The 20,114-nt window shown below is 47.5% G+C and overlaps 1 protein-coding gene across 1 annotated transcript in view; it reads left to right on the forward strand.

Moving 5' to 3' along the window:
• Positions 1-20,114, forward strand: part of LOC147684154 (solute carrier family 12 member 9-like) — a 582,177-nt gene that overhangs the window by 214,126 nt on the left and 347,937 nt on the right. Inside the window, exon 6 of the mRNA XM_086944548.1 lies at positions 574-685. Within this exon, the coding sequence (XP_086800674.1) occupies positions 574-685 (112 nt within the window). The remainder of the gene's footprint in view (positions 1-573; positions 686-20,114) is intronic.

Raw genomic sequence — 20,114 nt, forward strand, 5'->3', positions numbered from 1 at the left:
TCCCAGGTTCGAGGTCGACCGCCCCAGCCGTTAGACCAACTCCTCGCCATCTTGGCCATTAACCTTGATTACACAACAAAAATTGGAATCACATCTTTTAGACACTGTTGAAATCACAGGGAGCAGCTGTAAAAGACAGATAGTTAAAGTGTACCACTGTCATATGTAGGAATCCAATGAAAGCAGCCACATCTGGAGCAGGATATCGCAGGGGACTCCCATGCTATCACTTCCTGTGCCACAGAATGCCTGTCCTTCATTTCCTTGTTATGTTTGAGTGATGTGGTGGTAAACAAAAGTGCCTCTATTTGTACCCCCTTGGTTCTAGAGACTCCGTGACACCTGGAATCTCATTATTGACGTATACACACTTTTCTAGGTTTTGTCTGCCAGGTGTGCTTCTGCATGGACAGTCGCCAAGTACAACTCTTGTTCCACCCCTGAAGCTGTTAATACCCAACTGAGACTCATCTTTATATTTGTATCCTCTCTCAAGCTCTCAACATCTCAAACATTTACCATCACACCCTGAGGTGGATTGATCTTAATTTCTCCTCTTTCTTTTTCTTCCAGGAGATCTGAAGAACCCCAGTTACTCCATCCCAAGGGGGACCATCACCGCGGTCATCTTCACGTACATAATCTACAACCTGCTGTCACTCATGGTCAGCTGCACGTGCGACAGGTACGTGTCCATGGCCATGCTCTCAAGGGCCGGATCCTCTAATGAGGAGGATTTTCCCTGGATGGGCAAGTTTCATCTGTATTCAAAAGGGTCATGTCGCTCAGCCAGCAGCAAAGCTCTCAGAATGTTCACAAAGTGTTTGTAGTCAATGTTAAAAGTGTTCAGAAGGACGTAAGTGCTCGATTTCTTTAGGTACAGGTTCAGATTTAACTTTACCAGCAAAAAGAAAAAGAGAGACTCCCACTGATCGTTTACCCTTCCTGCACCTCATTTTAAAGGGTTTTCACTCTAGAACTAGGCCTGGGCGGTGAACTCCGCTCCGTTCGCGGAGTGTGCAGTGTTTTCGGCACTCCGTGGAGTACTCAAAGTTTCGAAAAACTCAGCTCTGCGAAGCATAGTGAAGGTTTTTACTCGCTCATGCTCGCGAAAATTAAGTTGACAAATGCGAGCGAGTAAAATCCAATGCCAGACCACCTCCCAGTGAGATTTCTCAATGCGGGAGGTCGTGGCTGGTCAAAATCGCTCACGTTGAATAACCAACCGTTCGCGTTGAGGAAGCTGCCGCTCAAGTTGAAAATCTACTTGAACGACAGAAGCAGCTCCCTATTGCACTGCACATGGTGCCGTCTGTGCTGATTTTCCAGCGCAGGACAAACACCCAGCACTAAAACGAAGCACGAATGGCGTGAGCTAACGCACTCCGCCGCTTGTGGAACTCTGCATAGCGCAGCAGAGTTTTTGAGTCATTTAGCGAAGTTCCGCATATTTGAACACAGCAAACTCCAGCCAGGCCTATAATAACTTACTCCAGATGTCAAGTAAGTTCTTAATTGTTTATTGGCATATATAGATTAGCTTCTTGACTCTTCTAGTATAAGGCTATAACTGAACATGTGCTTCCTTCAAAAACCCCTAACCTTCTATCCTAGAACACCTTTCTCATACATTCTATCTTACATCACAGTACATGCATATCATCATTACATCACATCATTACATTTCTCCCCCTACCCCTTTTTTGAAAAAAAATGAGAGAAAAAGAAGGAAAAAAACACATTTAGCAATGTTCAATTAAGTGAATGGGTTTCTTGAAAACTCTTGCAGATCTGCTTAATTGTTCGTTTTGAGAAGTATTTGGTTGCGTATTTCCACATTCAGTAAAATTTGCTGTCTTACAGAATGTCTTATTTCTTGTTATGGCCTTGCTTTCATTTTCCGCTGTAAGTGCTGTTCCAGAAACTTTTGTTATTTCCAACGGCACTGGGTAAAATTTACTTTGCGATTTTTTTACTTGCTGTTGTCGAACCAAAACTAAATCACCCACTTGGTATTTTTGGCTGTGACACTTCCTTTTACTTTCTGCATAATATTTCATTTTTTCTTTTGACTCCTTGTCTTTTTTACCACTTCACTATGAGTTTCCGGTGAGTTTGCTGGCAAGTGTGGTAGACAAATGTGCCTTGATTGTCCAAACATTAATTGTGATGGACACATTCCAGTAGATGTGTGTGGAGTATTCCTATAGTCTCTTAATACTTGGCATAATGCTTGATTTATTGATATTTGTGTTAGTTTCGCTCTTTGCACAGGTTTCTTGATGGTGGCCATTAACCTTTCTACCATTCTGTTAGCTCGCGGCCACATGGGAGTCACTCTTCGTTGTACAATCCCTAGATAATTCATACATTTTTGAAACTCACTTCCACTTAATGGAGGACCATTATCAGTTTTGAACACATTGTCTATTCCCCATGTAGAGAAAATTTCATCGAGAACTGGGAGCGCTATTGAAGTCGATGTCGACGATACCACTTATCGAGAATATTCCGCTATTATGCATATCATCATTACCTCACATCATTACAAGGCCTATCCAAAACATGTTTAAAATATGAATATACATGCCTGCCAGATAAAGTCTGAACTCCTTCTTGTATCTTGAGATGCGCCAAACATTCAGTTAAAATTAGGATGTCCACTCGCTGCTTGTGCCTTGATTTGGATTGATGACACCTGAGAAATGGCTGCAAGGGTGTGTGTGTAATTAATTAAAAGAAATATTTATTGTCTACTGCATGCTACTGTTTATGTACTTTTTGACTTGCATTATCCTGATATTACTAGGGAATAACATTAATGGAGATATGGACATAGTGCCATAAAACTTAATAGAAGGATAACTCTGGTAGCTATCACCAAAAGGATGAGCAGAGCTGGCTTTCTGAGTTTGTTGGAAGGACAGTTGTTATTCTCTTGGACCTCTTTTCATTGTCTCTGAGGTGACCACCAATGTTTCCAGCTCTCTCCCTTCTTTCTAGGATCCATACCTCTATGGCAGGTGAAGCCACCCAATCAGGATTTTTTATGTGGTTTGATGGTTTAGTTCCAGTGCACCAGATTATTTTTGCTTTTTGACCAGCAGGTCATACAAGAACAAATTTCAATGCCTCAGACTCCTGTCAGATTCGGTCTTACATCCATCATGGCTGCTACATGCAACTGCATCTGTGCCCACTAAAGCAACCTAAGTTGACCTCATCAGTGACCCAAAAGCATGCTCCTATCTCAGAAATCTTGTGGGCAGCCTCATGGTCCTCCTCATATACTGTCTATGAACACTGGTTTCCAATTATGAAGAGGCTGTGGCTGCTCCATTTTGTCTGATACCTCCTTGACCCTCTGCAGTCCCTCCATGCCAGGTTACTCAGTTGCAAGTTGGGAACGAAAGGGAGTTGGGTGAAAGAGTCTGGAAAATGTCAGCTGACGCACCTTCACTGTACATGGTCCCAGGGCACACCTTTCGTCCGGATTGGCCATCCACGCTCCTGTCCCAGGGACACCGTGACATCGACCCAGACCTTCATTTTTCAGGAGTCGGGGGTGAGATGCCCACATGGGGTGCAAATGGAGCGGAGACTCCATTGATGCTGGTAACTGGCATGGGTTCAAATTTTTTCCAATCTGCTCAGCTTTATTTTTAGTGGGTGGGGAGGTCAGACGTGGATGCTTATCTTTAAGGATGGACACCATTTTATAAAGTCTGTATATTGACTGGCTCTATTCACGTCACCTTGTAAAGTAAGGCTCGCCCTACTGCTTGTCAGCTTGAAGGGGTGTCTAGCCTGAAGTTGTGGGAAATGATGCATTCTAGATATTTAAGTCACAGGCCCACAAGTATCAATATTGGAAATAGTGATTACCTAATTGCGATTTTCTGCAAATAGCAATTAGGTAATCGCTATTCTTAATGTAGGAAACTCCATGAGTTTTGTTTAGCGTTTCCTAGTGGGTCGCAAATCGGCCCACCTCATGAATATTAATGAAGTAGGTCGCAATTTGCGATGCATTGGGAATTGCTAAAATCACAGGTATGGTGGCCTCCGGGGGTCAGCAGACCCCCATGTCCGTGATTGCTTTTAAATAAAGCAATCTTTTTTTTTATGCGGCTTTCCTTATGGAAAAAGGGTTGTGCTTAAAAAAAGAAAAATGAAAAGTTTTCTTTTCAATTGTTTAGGAGCAGGCAGTGGTCTGTGGGACTGGAATGCCTGCTCTGAAAAAACTTTTTTGCTCCCTTGGGGGCCCTTTGCTATTTGCGAATGAGAAGTAGGTGGTAAAATGTGAATGTTTTCACTCGCATTTCGGTCGCAAAACATTCTTACATACTGCTGCATTTCAGTATTAGGAAGGGAGACCCTAAACACGCCCCTTCTTAATACCAAATCGATATGTATTCGCAATTCCAAATTGTGATTTGATAACATGTTACCGAATAGCAAATTTGAATTAATACATACCAAAATGCATTTGCGACCGGTAAAATGCATGACACATGTGGCCCACGGGCTTTTCACTTTTCAGTAATTTACTCCACCCCATTACATTTTTTTTTTTAAACGTGTTTTTATTGTTGCATCAGCAGGTATGAAAAAATAGAGAATCATCTGTTGGCGTGGCGTCAACATTCAGCCGCGGCCAGCAGTTCACGCAACTTTTTCCTTTTATAACAAAATCTGGTTATATGGCATTTCATCCACTGAGCATCACAGACCGTTCAAACAAATAATCATGTTAGGACACAGACACTATACTTCGTATAGGGGACGGAGATGAACAATAGATATGTGGGTCCCAGCTGTGGGGGATATCGGGTCTGGGTCCTAGCAGTTCGCAAAGTGGCGGTGCCTGGTAACTGGGGGGACGGAACTGTGGGGGGGAGCATGTAGGCGGTAGCAAGAGCATTACAGGAGGAGAGGATGTCGGGTAGCGGGTAGCGGGGCGTCCGCACTATTCATTCGCAGTGGGGTAGAGCGGTCAGGGGGCGAAACCGGTTCGAGTATGGGGGTAGCGAGGCGGTCAGCATGGGGGGGGCTGGGTCAATGGGGGGCGCGGTATACCGGGCTCGGCATGGGTGATGAGGATGACAGTGGTAGCCAATGATTTGGGCTTACTCAGGCGAGCGGGAGGGGATGGGGGTGGGGGAGGGGGAGGGGGCGTAGGTGTAGGCGGGACATCAGCGCGTGTGGCCTGCCGGAAGCCATGTAAGAGCATGGCCCATTCCATAGAGATGGGGTGTTTACGCGCTCCCTTGGCTTCCTCTTCCCGGATGGCGTCTTCTTCGGCCACCGCCCATTTACAAACTGCCCCTCTCCATGCCGCTATGGGGGGACCCTCCGGGGCTCGCCAGTGCATAGCTATACATCTGTTCGCCAGGAGCAGCGCCAAGGACACAAAGCGTTTGTGTGTAGGGGCCTGTTTAGATACGTGAAAAATGCCTAGTGCGCTGGATTCCCAAGAGGTTAGAGTCGTGAGGCCTGTGAGGTCTGTCAGCGTGTCGTGTACCGTCCGCCACAGGGGTTGGAGGCCAGGGCAGTCCCAGAACATGTGGCGGAAGTCTGCATCGGGGGAATGACATCTGGGGCACAGGAATTGTGAGGTGGGGTAGAACCGTTGCCGACGCGCCGGTGTGAGGTAAGCCCTGTGTAGTGTGTGATATTGGATACTCCACCCCATTACATACTTGTATTATTTTGTGGCTATTGTGGGTGGAAGTGTCTAAGTAAAATGGCATAAAGGAGCAAATGCATTTACTAGAAAGTAGCAACGCAGCCTTCAAAGAGAACATCGACAGAGGGGACGTGGGAGTCCCGAGTGGGCTCGCTACCTCCACCTTAGGCCCTTCCGGAGGAAACAGGTCTAGGGTACCTCAACAGAGGGAATAACCTCTCTACTTAGGGGTCATTGTATGGCTTCACAGATGCATTCCAGTAGAGCTGCATCCTCCTGTTGAAATACTAAAGAGCTTTCTTGGAAGAATAGAGTAGAGAAGAGGAGAGTAGCTTGCTGCTCCTTAGGGCGTGTTTGGTGGGAAATGTGTGGGTTTATTGTGTGGACTATAGGAGGAGGGTTTTGGTGTCATGAGTGTTGGCCCAAGGGATGCTCTTACCTTCTGAAGTGTAAATCTGCTGAAGTGTGTTGGGAAGAGTGTTGTGAGCAGGAGACAGTGATGGGTTGGCTACCTTCATACATCATCTTTGTGTGAGGTAGGAGACATAGGAGTTTAAAGTGTGGCTTATTTTGTAGGTCTTTTGGTGGGGACCAGTGGCATGTGGCTTTTCTGTCACTGTGATCGTGTAGATGCACTTTACACATCTGAATTAGCAAAGACAGGAGATACATTTTTGAGCTTGGAAAGGGCCTGGGACGACTTGCATCCCAAAGTGGATTTTTCTACTTTTCGGGACTGATCTGCCTGTGGCAAATCCCTTCAGAGGCAGCTCTCGGGTCCTGGTACAGAATGAAACCATGAAAGGTGTCCACCCTCACTGGGCTTCGTGAGACTTCGGTGAGTTGCAGATGGGTGCCAGTTGCAGGTGTGCACCTCCAGCTTTTCAGATTGGTTCAGAATATGTTACAGGTGTATTGCAGGCGTGTGACAGATTGAGGTAGGTTCTCATGTGTTCTAGTTGTTCTCCAAGTGTGGTCGCGGTGTGTTGCAGGTGTGAAGCAGATGTGTTCAAGGTCGGTTTTTGTGTGTTATAATCATGTTTCATCTGTGGACCTGGAGTCTTGCAGGTGTGTGGCAGATGTGTTTTAAGTGTGTTCTCATGTGTTCCAAGCGTGCCCCATGCAAATGAGGGAATTCCTTTGCCTCTGCACCTGCGCCATGTAACTGATGCGATCGTAGATGCAAAGAAGCTTTCACGAGGTTCACACACCCCTAATGGCAGCCATCTTGAGGGGGAAAGTGGGTCCCGTGGACCCCCCAGTCATTCCCTTGTAGGTGGGTGCAGTCATGACTGTACCCACCTGCAAGGGGATCTCTAATCCCCCTTCAAACTGCATGGGGATGCCGCATGGACTGTGAAGACACGGAGCAGTTTCAAAGCAGCCGCTCTGTTTTTCACAGGAATGTGTTAATCCCAGGGCAGCACAAGTTTGCGGCGGCCCTGGGGGCAGCACATTCATCCTAATTTGACCCATTTTCCTTGACTGCCCGGGCACACCTTTTAATGGTGTTCCCGGCGCAATCAAGGAAAATGCACCGGTCCGTATGTGTAATACGGCCCCTGGCATGTTGCAGATGTGTGGCAGATGTGTTCGAGGTGGGTTTTGGTGTGTTCTAGTTTTGTGGCAAGTGTGGACCTGGTGTGTGGCAGAAGTGTTCAAGAGGGGTGTTCATGTGTTCTATCTGTGTTCCATTTGTGGACCGGGTGTCTTGCAGGTGTGTGGCAGATGTGTTTGAGATGAGTTCTTGTGTGTTCTAGTTGTGCTCCAAGTGTGGAAGCGGTATGTTGCACACGTGTGGCAGATGTGCTTGAGGAAGGTTCTCATGTGTTCTAGTTGTTTTCCAAGTGTGGACCTGGTGTTTTGCAAGTGTGTGGCAGATGTGTTTGAGGTGGGTTCTCGTGTGTTCGAGTTGTGTTCAATGTGTGGACCTGCTGTCTGGCAGGTGTGTGGCAGATGTGTTTGAGGTGGGTTTTCGTGTGTTCAAGTTTTGTTGCAAGTGTGGACCTGGTGTGTTGCAGTTGTGTGGCAGATGTGTTTGAGGTGGGTTCTCAAGTGTTCTATTTGTGTTCCAAGCGTGGATCTGGTGTCTTACAGGTGTGTGGCAGATGTGTTCCAGACGTGTTCCATGTCACATTTGAGGCAATCCAGGGGCGTTCTGGTGTGCTTTGGCAGGCATTGATAATCTTTATTTTTTTTGCCTGTCGCTGCTGTTGATTGCAGCTACACTTCTTAGGTCTTGCCTAGTTTCCTAATTAAGACAGAGGCTATAAAACTAATAGAGCCTCCTGCCTCCCTTTCCTATGTGTGATTTGTTGTCCTTTGGCGGCCATAACTCCCCGGAAGCGTCTGTCCTGAACCTGCCTGGAGCCAGAGAGCGCGGTGCACTGCCATGAATATGGCGCGGCTGACTTCCTGTCTGCAGCTTCTTCCGGAAGTCTGTTTCTTACTTCCGCACCAGTGGGGTCAAGATGCAGAGGAGCAGACTCGCTCTCCCACTTAAGCATGGGCGAATTTTGCGGATCTCGCGTTCGCGAATTTTGCGGATTTGCGGATTCGCAATCCGCAAAATCCGCGAATTCCCGCGAATTTGCGGATTTTTTTTTTTTTTTGTGTTCGCCCGTGTTTCTGCCAGTTCGCGAGGGTTTTTACAATTTCGCAATTTGCGAACTTACCTGTCGGGTCGCAAGTTTTGCGAACTTGTTGTTTCTACATGTCCAGCCTGTTTGGGACACTCTTCTTCATCACTGCCACTCTCTGTCACCACTGCCACTCTCTGACTACTCATGCCACCCTCTGGCCCACCCATGCCACCCTCTGTTTCATCACCACACCCTCTGGTTGTCCAGTGTACATTATTTTCGGCAAAGCAAAGCACACCTTCCCTGCCTCAAGTGACCTGAATTAATTTGGGGCTGATTAATGTGTCACAGAATATTTTTTTAGCTGGCACCTGCTTCCTTAGTGCGCCCTGATTAGTGATCTTTTGCACTTGCTAAGTGCTTTCATTGTTGCAAAATTAGTTACAACACCTGCCCTGCCCCAACTGACAATAATGAATTAGGGGCTAATTAATGTGTCACTGAAAGAATTTAAAGTTCCAGCCTGGCACCTGCTTGTCTGCTCCTTTAGCTGTAAATCAGGACCTTTGTGGCATACAGTTAAGGTCAGAGCAGGGTCACACAATAGTTGCAAGCAGGCAACCGAATTCTGGAGGGCCCCCTCAGGAAGCAATACAAAGAATCGTTACAAATCATGAGGTTGACCTTTTGCACCTGCTCATTGCTTTTGCTTTTGCTGAAATCGTTTTGCGGTTTTTTTCGCGCTATTCGCGGGGCGCGGCGTCGTGCGAAACCGACCGCGGAAGCCGCCAATTCGTGCGAATGAGCATTTTATTTTTTTGCGGCTTGTTGTTTCGCGAGTTTTTTTGCAGTATTCGCGAGCCGCTTGCAGCGCAACACGCGAATTTACCCCAAGGTCGAGTACGGGCGCGGCCATTTTGTTTGCGTGACGTATTTCCGTTTCCGCCCGCTATGTATAATCTCGCGCAGTAAGCGCATTGCGAGTAGAGGTTCGCACGAGATCGCGCGGGAAATCTAGAGGTTCGCACGAGATCGCGAGGAAAATCTCGCGCGAACTGACTTTCGCGCTCGGAAACGGGCGCCGGCCATCTTGTTTTTCATTCATTTCCTGTGTCTGGGCATGGTGTTTAATCCTCTTGATATCTTTCCCATCCTTTGCTTGTTTTCAGTTTTTTTTTTACGATTTTGCTTCTTATCTATCCCTCTCTTTTCCTAGCTGTATATTTTTGTCTTTTCTGCTATTTTTCTTTACTTTTAAACTACTTTTGTAAACTCTTTTCTTTTCTTCTTCCCTATCCTATTCTTTCTTAATTTTCTACTTCTTCCTACCTTACCTGCCCAGACCATGGTCAAGCCAGGCGCCGTGAAGCTGCCCAGGCACTTGAGGGCCGCAGCGGCGGCGGGGAGTAGTGCTGGACCCAGTGGCAGGACAGCAGGCGTGAGATCGAGGGGGGAGCAGGTGACGCGCCGGGAGATATTCAGCCCGGAGGAAGTGGGCGCGCTGGTGTACTTTGTCCAGCGCCGCCTGCCCAGGACCATCGCGGGAGGCGGCAGGATCGCGGCCGGCGGCTATAACATGCGGGAGCGCCGGAAGCGGTGGGAGAAGGTGTGCTGGGCCATATCCCACCTCTACGGGGTCCAGCGCACCTACAGCCAGGTCACCCATCGCTGGACGGACCTCCTGGACCGCGAGCGCGACCTGCTGGACCAGCTCGGCTTGGAGATCCCCGGCCTTGGTGAGTAGTAGTAGCCATTGGCATTTAATCACTCACTACTATGATGTTTTCTCCTGCTCTGTGTTGTTGTATTGCAAATATTTGTTTTTTACATGGAGCAAGCCAATAATGCCGCTGATGACGATTACATTGTAGTTAAATTATATTTCAAAATCTTCTGTGCATTTCAGGTGCACTGCTCTCCTTCTCAGTGGGGTTGCTACTATGCTTATTTGTTTTCTATTTCGTGGTCTCATTGGCCTGAGTAACTATTATGTATGAGTGTACTTAACAGAACTGCGTAATGCTAGACACTAGGGGGCAGATTACATTTACAAGCCCCTTGCGCCACGTTTACGTTGCCTTGCGTGACGCAACAGCGGCGTAAACGTGCCGCATCCCTGCAAGTCATTTACAGCATGACGCATCTAGGGAGATGCGTCACGTTATAAAGCCATGGGCCTGCACCACAATGGGTGCGTTCCTAGTACGCAGGGTGGGCGGTCCAGCGGCTGTGCGCCTCGCAAAATTGCCTGCGTGAAATCTACAAGATTTAACGCAGGCACTTCTGCGACGCTGCTACGTCAATTCAATTCCTTATGTCTGCTCGAAGCAGGCGAAAGGACTGACACAGCATGTAAAGTATTGGGTGGCCCTGAGCATTACTGGAGTTGCATTGCGTTGGCGACGTGACTCCAGCGATGCGCCGCTCTTACGTGACGAGATGCGTCACGCAAGTGCCTACCCTTGCGCCAGGGCGCGCCGCATTGTAAATGAGGCACATCTGCCGTGTCGCAAGGGTAGTTTTGCGTGACGCATTTGATCTGGCGCATCTCTGGAGATGCGCCAGAACGCGTAAGTAAGTATGCCCCTAAGGGGCAGAATTGCAATTACCGTCGCATCCCTGCAAAGTAGCAGGGATGCGCCATTAATTGTGCGGCCCGCTACCACCACCAAACATGGTGCGCCGTATTTGCAATGCGGCGGCGGCGCCCCATGGGCCCAAAACGTCACCGAAGCTTTACTGCTGGAGTTGCGTCGCAACGATGGCGCAGCTCCATCAATGCTCTGGGGTACCCTATCTCCCCAATGCTGGGTCAAGCCGTACGTCTGCTTCAAGCAGGTGCAGGGTTTGTGTGACGCATCATTGTCCTAAAGGTGACTGATTGATATTTTGTAGATTTCCCTCAGCCACTATTAGGATGTGTTCCAGCGCAGGAATGCCCTCCCTTGCGCCGGAACGCCCCCTGATGGCGCAGGGCTTTATAACGGGATGCATCTCCCAAATGCGTCACGTTGTTATAATATTATACGCCGCACCATGGCGCCCTTTTTTGTTTAGCTGCTGCGTCACAAAAGTCACGCAAGAACGGCGCAAAAGAGCCGCAAGGGCTTAAATCTGCCCCTTCCTTTGTAACCCTGACAATAAGAAAAATAGTGGCGGTGGATTGATAGTTTGACTATGTAAATGACTGGTAATGTAGCAGGCAACTGTTAGTGTTGTCACTGATCTGACTGAAATCACAATGGAGTTTGTCTGTCACTTTGCGTCTTGCCTGCGGACTGCTGCCTGCCAGTCCTAGGTGAACGTTTCAGTACTTTGTTTAGTGAGTTACGTGACTTTCGAAGTCACAGGTCCGCATATAAATGAAAAGTAACCATAATCAATATAATTTCGCAGAAATATTTTGTTATTGTTCTTTTGAAATGTTTGATTTGGTTGACATTGACAAGCAACAATCATCCATGTTTTCTGTTCTTTCTTTCATGTTGTACGTCAGCTCCCCCCAGGGGCGAGAGGAGGACACAGGAGCAGCAGGCGGCGGATGCTGTTCATCAACAGGGCCAGGATCGGGCAGGCGAGGGCTCCTCTGCTGGCCCCAGTAAGTTTTCATTTTAGACTAGTACCTATTTTTCCTAGCGTTCCTCATTTGACTTTTTTCAAAATTGTCTTTGCTCTTCTTGTAGACTGTATCTAAATTCTTATCCTGCCTCTACTATGACTCCCTGTGGTATTACTAGATTATTCTTATTAGTCTGTCTGTGTAGCTAACTAAGATTGCACGGTTGGCGAAACTCCCATGATTCTAGTCAGCAATAGCTCTATCAACTTAGTGCAGTCCTCTGGGATTGTCCATAATGTCTTTTGAAGTGTTCTATCTGGACTCATGCTTGCAAAAATTGCAAAACCTTTCGCTCAGTCACTCTAGTCTGGACCAAAAAACACAGATTGTATTTAAGTTTAAAAGCTTTATTAAAAGTAAACACATTTATTAAAATGAAGTCATAATAAAACTAAACGTTTAACTGATAATGGAAAAGTGGTTAGTGCTGACGATTAATTGAAGACATTTCTTGTGGTCGAGCCGAGCTCTCACCTGGTTTCAACTTGATCTTGTTGTTAGAAGTCCATCTTCTGTCTGTGTGGAGAAAAATGGTGCGTGTTAAAAAAACAGCCTTCATCAGTTGTGCCAAAAAGTGCAGCAAGACAACCTTCCCTGGAAAAAGGGACATTTTTTTTTTAACTTTAACGACAGTCACAAATTACATTGTTTTCACATGTCTTCATTCCTAGACCAAATACTAGTGACTGCTTTATTCTAACATTCTTAAATGTACTTTGTAGGTGGAACATCTGGTGGCGGGGCCAGTGTGGAGGTGGTGGTGCTCGACACCGAGGCGGAGGGCGAATCGGGCGATGCTTCAGGGGAGGAGGCGGCGGCGGCAGCTGTGAGAGTTGAGACGGTGGTGGTGGCGGCCAGAGGTAAGCTCTTATATATTCCTTACTTATTGAGATTGAAGACTAGCTGGGAAGGCAAGAATATGAGATGCATGGCTGGGTGAATGATGAAGCAATGATGGGTGGAAGGACAACAGCCTGGGTGGGTGACACAGAAACTGTATGTGTCCATATACCTGGATCATGCTACTATCTGACTCTTAGATAGCATATGTGTATCTAGAGCAGGGGTACTCCTAGTACGGCCCGCGGGCCGGTGGTGGCCCGGCAAGCCTTCGTTGGCGGTGCGCTGACCTTGCAGACAATCACTGCTCCCCCGGCCCCCACAGAGCAGAGGCTTTTTTGTATTTCACCTGTTAGCGCCCCTGCATCTCCACTCTGACAATCACTGCTCCCCCGGCCCCCACAGAGCAGAGTGGAGATGCAAGGCCACAAAGAGGTGAAATAGAACTAAGCCTCTGCTCTGTGGGGCCGGGCAAGCAGTGATTGTCAGGGTGGAGAAGCAGGGGCGCTAAAACAAACAAAGCCTCAATAATATGTTAATGGTCTTTTAAAGACCTGTTAAGTACTTTGGTGTTGTTGTCTGTGTGTGCGCGTTGAGGAAGCGGTCTCAACCCGGGCTGAAGGCTGACACAGATAGACACACACACAGTGAGATGACAGAGGGAGAGGGAGGGCAGGAGGGAGAGAGAGATGGAGGGAGGGCAGGAGGGACAGCAGGAGGGAGAGAGATGTATGTAAATGCTGGGTCTGGTGGCTCAGTGGATGAGGGCATCTGCTGCAGGGACCTGTGTGCAACCTCATGGTCACAAGTTATCGTTTTGCTTTAGCCCCGCCCCCTCTGACTCCGCCCCCACCAGTGCGGCCCTCGGCCCCAAACTACACTGTAAATGTAGCCCCTGAGAGAAAGTTTGTGAGTACCCATGATCTAGAGAGAGTAGACGGTCAGTGGATGAAGTAAGTGTAACTTTGAAGAGCATGTAACACTAACACTGCACCCGCACGTCCGTTCCAGTGTAGGAAAGGCAAGGAAAAGAACTTTTAATTTTGTCCAAATACTACCATAAATAGTAGCAGTAGTTTGTATTGCAAGCACTGCATAGATCCGGTTATTATGGTGGCCACTCCCTACCTCTCTTAATAAGTTTAGTAGTACTCAGTCATTCATGTGTGGATGTATCACTGCCTGTCACTCAATAAAAAGCAAAGCACCTAAAGTCATCCCATATATAAGCAAAAACATCCCATGTGAAGTGATAGATAATCAGATTATTTATCTTCTTCAATTTTCCATTTCTAGTACTCATTTCCACTGTAGGGTGAAAGTTAAATTAATTAAGCAGTAGCCCTTGAGTTGTAACAGAGTATTCTCAGTGCCACCCGTAATAGAAAAGTAAGAGATTCACCACCTGCATGTACTGGACGGGTACAGTAACGCAACGGCAACGCAAGTCTAGGTCACTCCTCATGGCGTGCGTCTCTTTTTCTCGGGTGCAAGTTTACCGCGCTGGCATTATGCCGGCTTGCAGAAAATAACGTACCAATTTTCCAAAACAAGAGACAAGAAGAAGAATAAGACTGGTGTACTTTCATAGTCGACTCCAATGGAAGTCCACAGTGCTCATAGAATTTGTTCCTTAAACTCCCACTAATGTTAGAGCAAGGATGAAGAAGTGTGAGGTTAGATAGATACTGGCCTCAATAGTTATGTAATGCGCTTGCAAGTTGCTAGTTGTACTGCAGCACACATTTCTGCTGAATGATTGAGTTAATCTTAAAGAGCATTGGTTACAGACTATGTCTTTCTTTCTTCATATAGGTTCTCCTTCCAAACGAACAAGGAGGAAGGAGCTGGCTAGAGCGGCCCGGCAACGGAGAATCGAGGCCACTGTTGCGGAATATCGGCGGCTGGTGGCCCTGGAGGACGTGGAAAGTGTGCGGTCGACAACAACGACAACGTCGTCCTCCGTGGCCTCACCGGCTGCCACCGTGACCCAGCACAGTGGTCCACCGAGACTGAGCCGGGCTGCCAAAGGCAAACGCCACCGCCGAGCAGCAAGGCCAACAGCTGCTTCTCACAGGCCTTGCACCTGCAAGGCAGTGAAGGCACGCCTGCGCCGCACCACCCTGATGGTGTCCCGCCTTCAGCAGGAGCTCGCCTTGCTCCGCGAGGAGCATGATGCCCTGGCCCAAAAAGTGAACAGCATCCACCCCTAGTGTCCCTTGCCCCTTTTTTAGAGACTTTTGGGGGGTGGGAATTGGGAGTTGGGTTTTTGGGGACTTTTGAAGGACAATCGTTGGGGTTAGGGAGGGTCTTGCGGGAGATTATTTTGTTAGGGATATAAATATACTTTTTCAAACTTTATCTGAGCATACCTGTTTTTTACTGCTTGCCTGGTGGGTGGGGGTTTAACGTTGACTGTTTTCCTGAAAGTTTAGTTCCATTTTCTTCCTTTAAGTGTAAATGCCCAAATGTTTTCAACACTAAGTGCCTCTCACAGACTAAGTGAAGTGAATCCAAGAGTCCTAGGACTTTAGTAGTACTACCTTCAGGCTCTCGTCTCTCGTACTAATACTCCATTATACCCCCAAACCACCAAACGCTTATCTTACCTGTAATTTGTGTTTGAAAGTAGGGCTAGGCCCAGGGCTGGCTCCACGGGAAACACCGAATAACGTTGGCAATCTTGGTCGGATAAAATTTCCTCATAGCGGTGGTAGTAGTGGTGTGCCACAGTGGCAGTTGCATGCCTATGAAAAAAAAGAAAATGAAATCTGGTTTGTCCTCCTGAGCAATTCAACGGTACAACTGAGAATATAGCAGGTGACAGAAGTACAGTAGAGCAGTGCCACATTGTAGCCTAACAAATGGTAAAGTATAACTACTAATTCGGTTGAAGTTCTTTCACATTAGCAATGGTTCTTTGTCAAGCAGAGTAAGAATATATCATCGACAACTGTGGAAAGAAAGAATGCGACAGTACAGGGCCTGTGTGGAATTATTGATAACTATATTCAACATAAGGTCTCTGTAGCCAGATACCCGAGAGCCTTGCTGGTCACTATAAATCCATTCACAACAACACTCAATGGGGTTGGTCTGGAAGGTGTCACGTTTACTCCCCGTGATCCAGTCGATGCAAATATGGTTCCACCTCCAAATGTCACCAACACCCAGAAGTGTAAACACAGGGTGTTCGAGGCATTAGGCGAGGGAGAAAAATAACAAACTAAAATAAAAAATGTGGGATGGGTAAAGGTAGGGTCAGCAGGGAAAGGATACCTGTAAGAGAAGACAAGACAGGCATCAGTGAAGTGATGTCCTAACATACAAGGGTACTCTCATATAGTCTCACTAAATAGTCTGCAAGTCTCCCGCCTACTCATGGGAAATGTAGTTTCATAGTACGGTAGGCGCTTAGGGGCTGCGTAACCTGACAGAAGGTATAGTAGATAGAAAAGGAGAAATTGCTTTTTTTCTAGGTGTCCCCTCACTCACCAGGGTTGCCCCTTGGTGACATGCTTCATCATTGGGGCCATCCCAGTCCTCTACGGCCTGGGGCGTGCTGCGACTTGCGAATTACGTAGGAGCACTTACAAATGACTATGTGTGGTGCAGATAGTGGAGTGGACTAAGTGATGTGTTAAGGGATCAATGTAGAAGCCGAGAGAGAGCAAAGAAATGCAGTCACAGTCAGAGAAAAAGGCAAGGGATACTGTATCTATGTGTGGTTGTAGTGGTCCTGTTGGAAGTGGTAAGTAAGTTGCCCGCAGAAAAAAAATCCTCCTATTAGCGGCACTCCTCCATTGCAGCCGACGCTTCGTCCACCGATGTTGGTCACCAGAAGACACCCTGTCCACTGCCTGCCTGATGCTGAATTGTGGCTCGCTACTGTGAAGCCTGACTCCATCCTTTTTTCCCCATTGCAGAGACTGAAACCCGGCCTGTAATTATTCAACGAAAAACAGGAAGTGATATAATATTACAACACCACTGATAAATAAATATAAGGTATGTAGGCTGTGGAGTGCAAAAAGTCACAATTTGTTTTTCCTAGTAGACAGACAGTACAATGTTTTTGAAAGTGCGTACTCTGAGTCACCTTTTGAAGGATAAGTAAGTATGGGCAAATTAATGTAGCGGATCTTGCCCCTCAAGCTAGGTGTACTGTAAACTGTGTTTTAGAACAAAAATAGATCTTCCTAGCAGTGCTCCCACCCAAAAAACGAGGCCTAGCAGAAAACTGGAGACAAAACTTACTTTGAAAGTAAAAGTAGGCCGAAGTACCCTAATTACCCATTACCCCCCGTGGATTGTATTCAAACCACTTGCAAGCAACCAAGCAAAAGTAGCCATAGCCAGCATCGCTCCAAGACTCGAAATCCCCCCCACTCAAACACATGCAATAGAAATACTGCTAACCCTAACGAACCCTAAGTTAAGAATAGTGGCAAAGGCTTTCTTTAACTATGCCAAATCCCCCCTTTCCCACCATGGATTTTCTTCAAATGACTTGCAACCAAAATTACACATTCTCACGAGTGCTCTAAGACCCCAGAACTCAGTTTGAAAAATCTAGAACACCCCGATACACATGCAATCCTGGTGCTAGGGCTAACCCTAACGAACCCTAAGTTACAAAAAGTGCCAAAACTAAAGGCTTTTCCGCGCGGATTTTGTCCCAACCACTTCTACCCGGTATTAGACCTTCCCAGGAATGCCCCAAGACCCGGCAACCCACCCGCCAAGAAGCATAACACCCCCAAACAGGCCAAAAGCAAAATCTCATACTTGCAATATTTCTGGGCCTTCGGTCCAAACGCGCTGCGTAGCTAGGCCATAAGTCGGGGTTGGCACGACGGATTTCCTGAAAAGCAAATGCAATCAAGATTAGAGTGTCCCAGCAGTGCTCCCAGACCACGAAACTCACCCGCAAACACCAGCAAGCCCCCCAAACAGGCCCCCGAAAACGCTACATAGAGCAAAATGTCTGAAATAGCCCAAAAAAAAATCGGCCTGGATTTTGTCCCAACCACTTCTACCCGGTATTAGACCTTCCCAGGAATGCCCCAAGACCCGGCAACCCACCCGCCAAGAAGCATAACACCCCCAAACAGGCCAAAAGCAAAATCTCATACTTGCAATATTTCTGGGCCTTCGGTCCAAACGCGCTGCGTAGCTAGGCCATAAGTCGGGGTTGGCACGACGGATTTCCTGAAAAGCAAATGCAATCAAGATTAGAGTGTCCCAGCAGTGCTCCCAGACCACGAAACTGACCCGCAAACACCAGCAAGCCCCCCAAACAGGCCCCCGAAAACGCTACATAGAGCAAAATGTCTGAAATAGCCCAAAAAAAAATCGGCCTGGATTTTGTCCCAACCACTTCTACCCGGTATTAGACCTTCCCAGGAATGCCCCAAGACCCGGCAACCCACCCGCCAAGAAGCATAACACCCCCAAACAGGCCAAAAGCAAAATCTCATACTTGCAATATTTCTGGGCCTTCGGTCCAAACGCGCTGCGTAGCTAGGCCATAAGTCGGGGTTGGCACGACGGATTTCCTGAAAAGCAAATGCAATCAAGATTAGAGTGTCCCAGCAGTGCTCCCAGACCACGAAACTCACCCGCAAACACCAGCAAGCCCCCCAAACAGGCCCCCGAAAACGCTACATAGAGCAAAATGTCTGAAATAGCCCAAAAAAAAATCGGCCTGGATTTTGTCCCAACCACTTCTACCCGGTATTAGACCTTCCCAGGAATGCCCCAAGACCCGGCAACCCACCCGCCAAGAAGCATAACACCCCCAAACAGGCCAAAAGCAAAATCTCATACTTGCAATATTTCTGGGCCTTCGGTCCAAACGCGCTGCGTAGCTAGGCCATAAGTCGGGGTTGGCACGACGGATTTCCTGAAAAGCAAATGCAATCAAGATTAGAGTGTCCCAGCAGTGCTCCCAGACCACGAAACTCACCCGCAAACACCAGCAAGCCCCCCAAACAGGCCCCCGAAAACGCTACATAGAGCAAAATGTCTGAAATAGCCCAAAAAAAAATCGGCCTGGATTTTGTCCCAACCACTTCTACCCGGTATTAGACCTTCCCAGGAATGCCCCAAGACCCGGCAACCCACCCGCCAAGAAGCATAACACCCCCAAACAGGCCAAAAGCAAAATCTCATACTTGCAATATTTCTGGGCCTTCGGTCCAAACGCGCTGCGTAGCTAGGCCATAAGTCGGGGTTGGCACGACGGATTTCCTGAAAAGCAAATGCAATCAAGATTAGAGTGTCCCAGCAATGCTCTCAGACCATGAAACTCACCCACAAACAGACGGAACCCCCCCTAAGAGCACCTCAAAGGCAAGCAAGTCATCAAAAACACAAAAAAATTTCCGCCTCGGATTTGGCACAAACCACTTTTAGTGCTTCCCAGCAATGGCCCCAGACCCGTCAACTCACCTGCAAAGAGGTAGAACAACACCCCCACAAGTGCTGAGTCTTTCTTCATTGGGCGTAAACCAGCCCTCTGCTTTGATGGAAATAGGAGTCTGGAGGAGGAGGATAGAGGAGCATGTTCTTCTGAACTTGTGAACCTGAGGAATGCAGACTGCGGCACCTTCAAATAAATTAGCAAACAAGTGAAGACAGTTCTGCTGATGGGCTTGTCTTTGTGATAATCTGATTAAAGTTTGAATTATATTAACTGTGCACAACAAAGAAAGACAGACACACAGGAATAAAAGTGAATAAGGATGAAAAAGAAAGTTATTGATTCGTTGTCTCATTTTCAGGGCTCGAAGTCGGAATCACGGTCCAGGAATAAGAATAAGGCTTCGTCATCATACTCTGCGAATTCAGCCCGGGTGAGGTCAGTGCCACCTGACAGAGTAGAAATTCCCTCATCTATGGTGCTGGCCACCTCCTCTTCATCCGGCACGCTCTCTCGTACTCTTATATCTGGTGGTATGAGGTGCTGATTCATCTTGATCATTGTTAACCTCTCCACATTTTTGGGCGAGAGGCGGCTCCGTTTGGGAGTTACAATCCCACCAGCCGCACTGAAAACCCGTTCAGAAGACACACTTGCGAGTGGGCAAGACAAGTAGTTTAAAGCCAGGTTGGTGAGCTGTGGCCACAATTCTTTTTTCCCATGCCAATACGCCAATGGGTCAGAATTAACATAGACCTCTGTGGAGTCATTCAGATAGTCCTTCACCATCGACTCAAGGTCCTCCTCCAAGGTTCCTCCACTTTGCGTAGCTCTTGCTGTGCCTCTGGCCTTTTGAGAACCAAACCCACGCAGAGCTAGCCAATCCTCTTCAGCCTCCAATGTTTCTGCTGTCTTTCGTGCAGATGATGCGGTTGCCGGTGTCTTTAACGGCTGAGAGGT

The sequence above is a fragment of the Lissotriton vulgaris genome, chromosome 11 (genome assembly GCF_964263255.1).
Source record: "Lissotriton vulgaris chromosome 11, aLisVul1.2, whole genome shotgun sequence".
NCBI lineage: Eukaryota > Metazoa > Chordata > Amphibia > Caudata > Salamandridae > Lissotriton > Lissotriton vulgaris.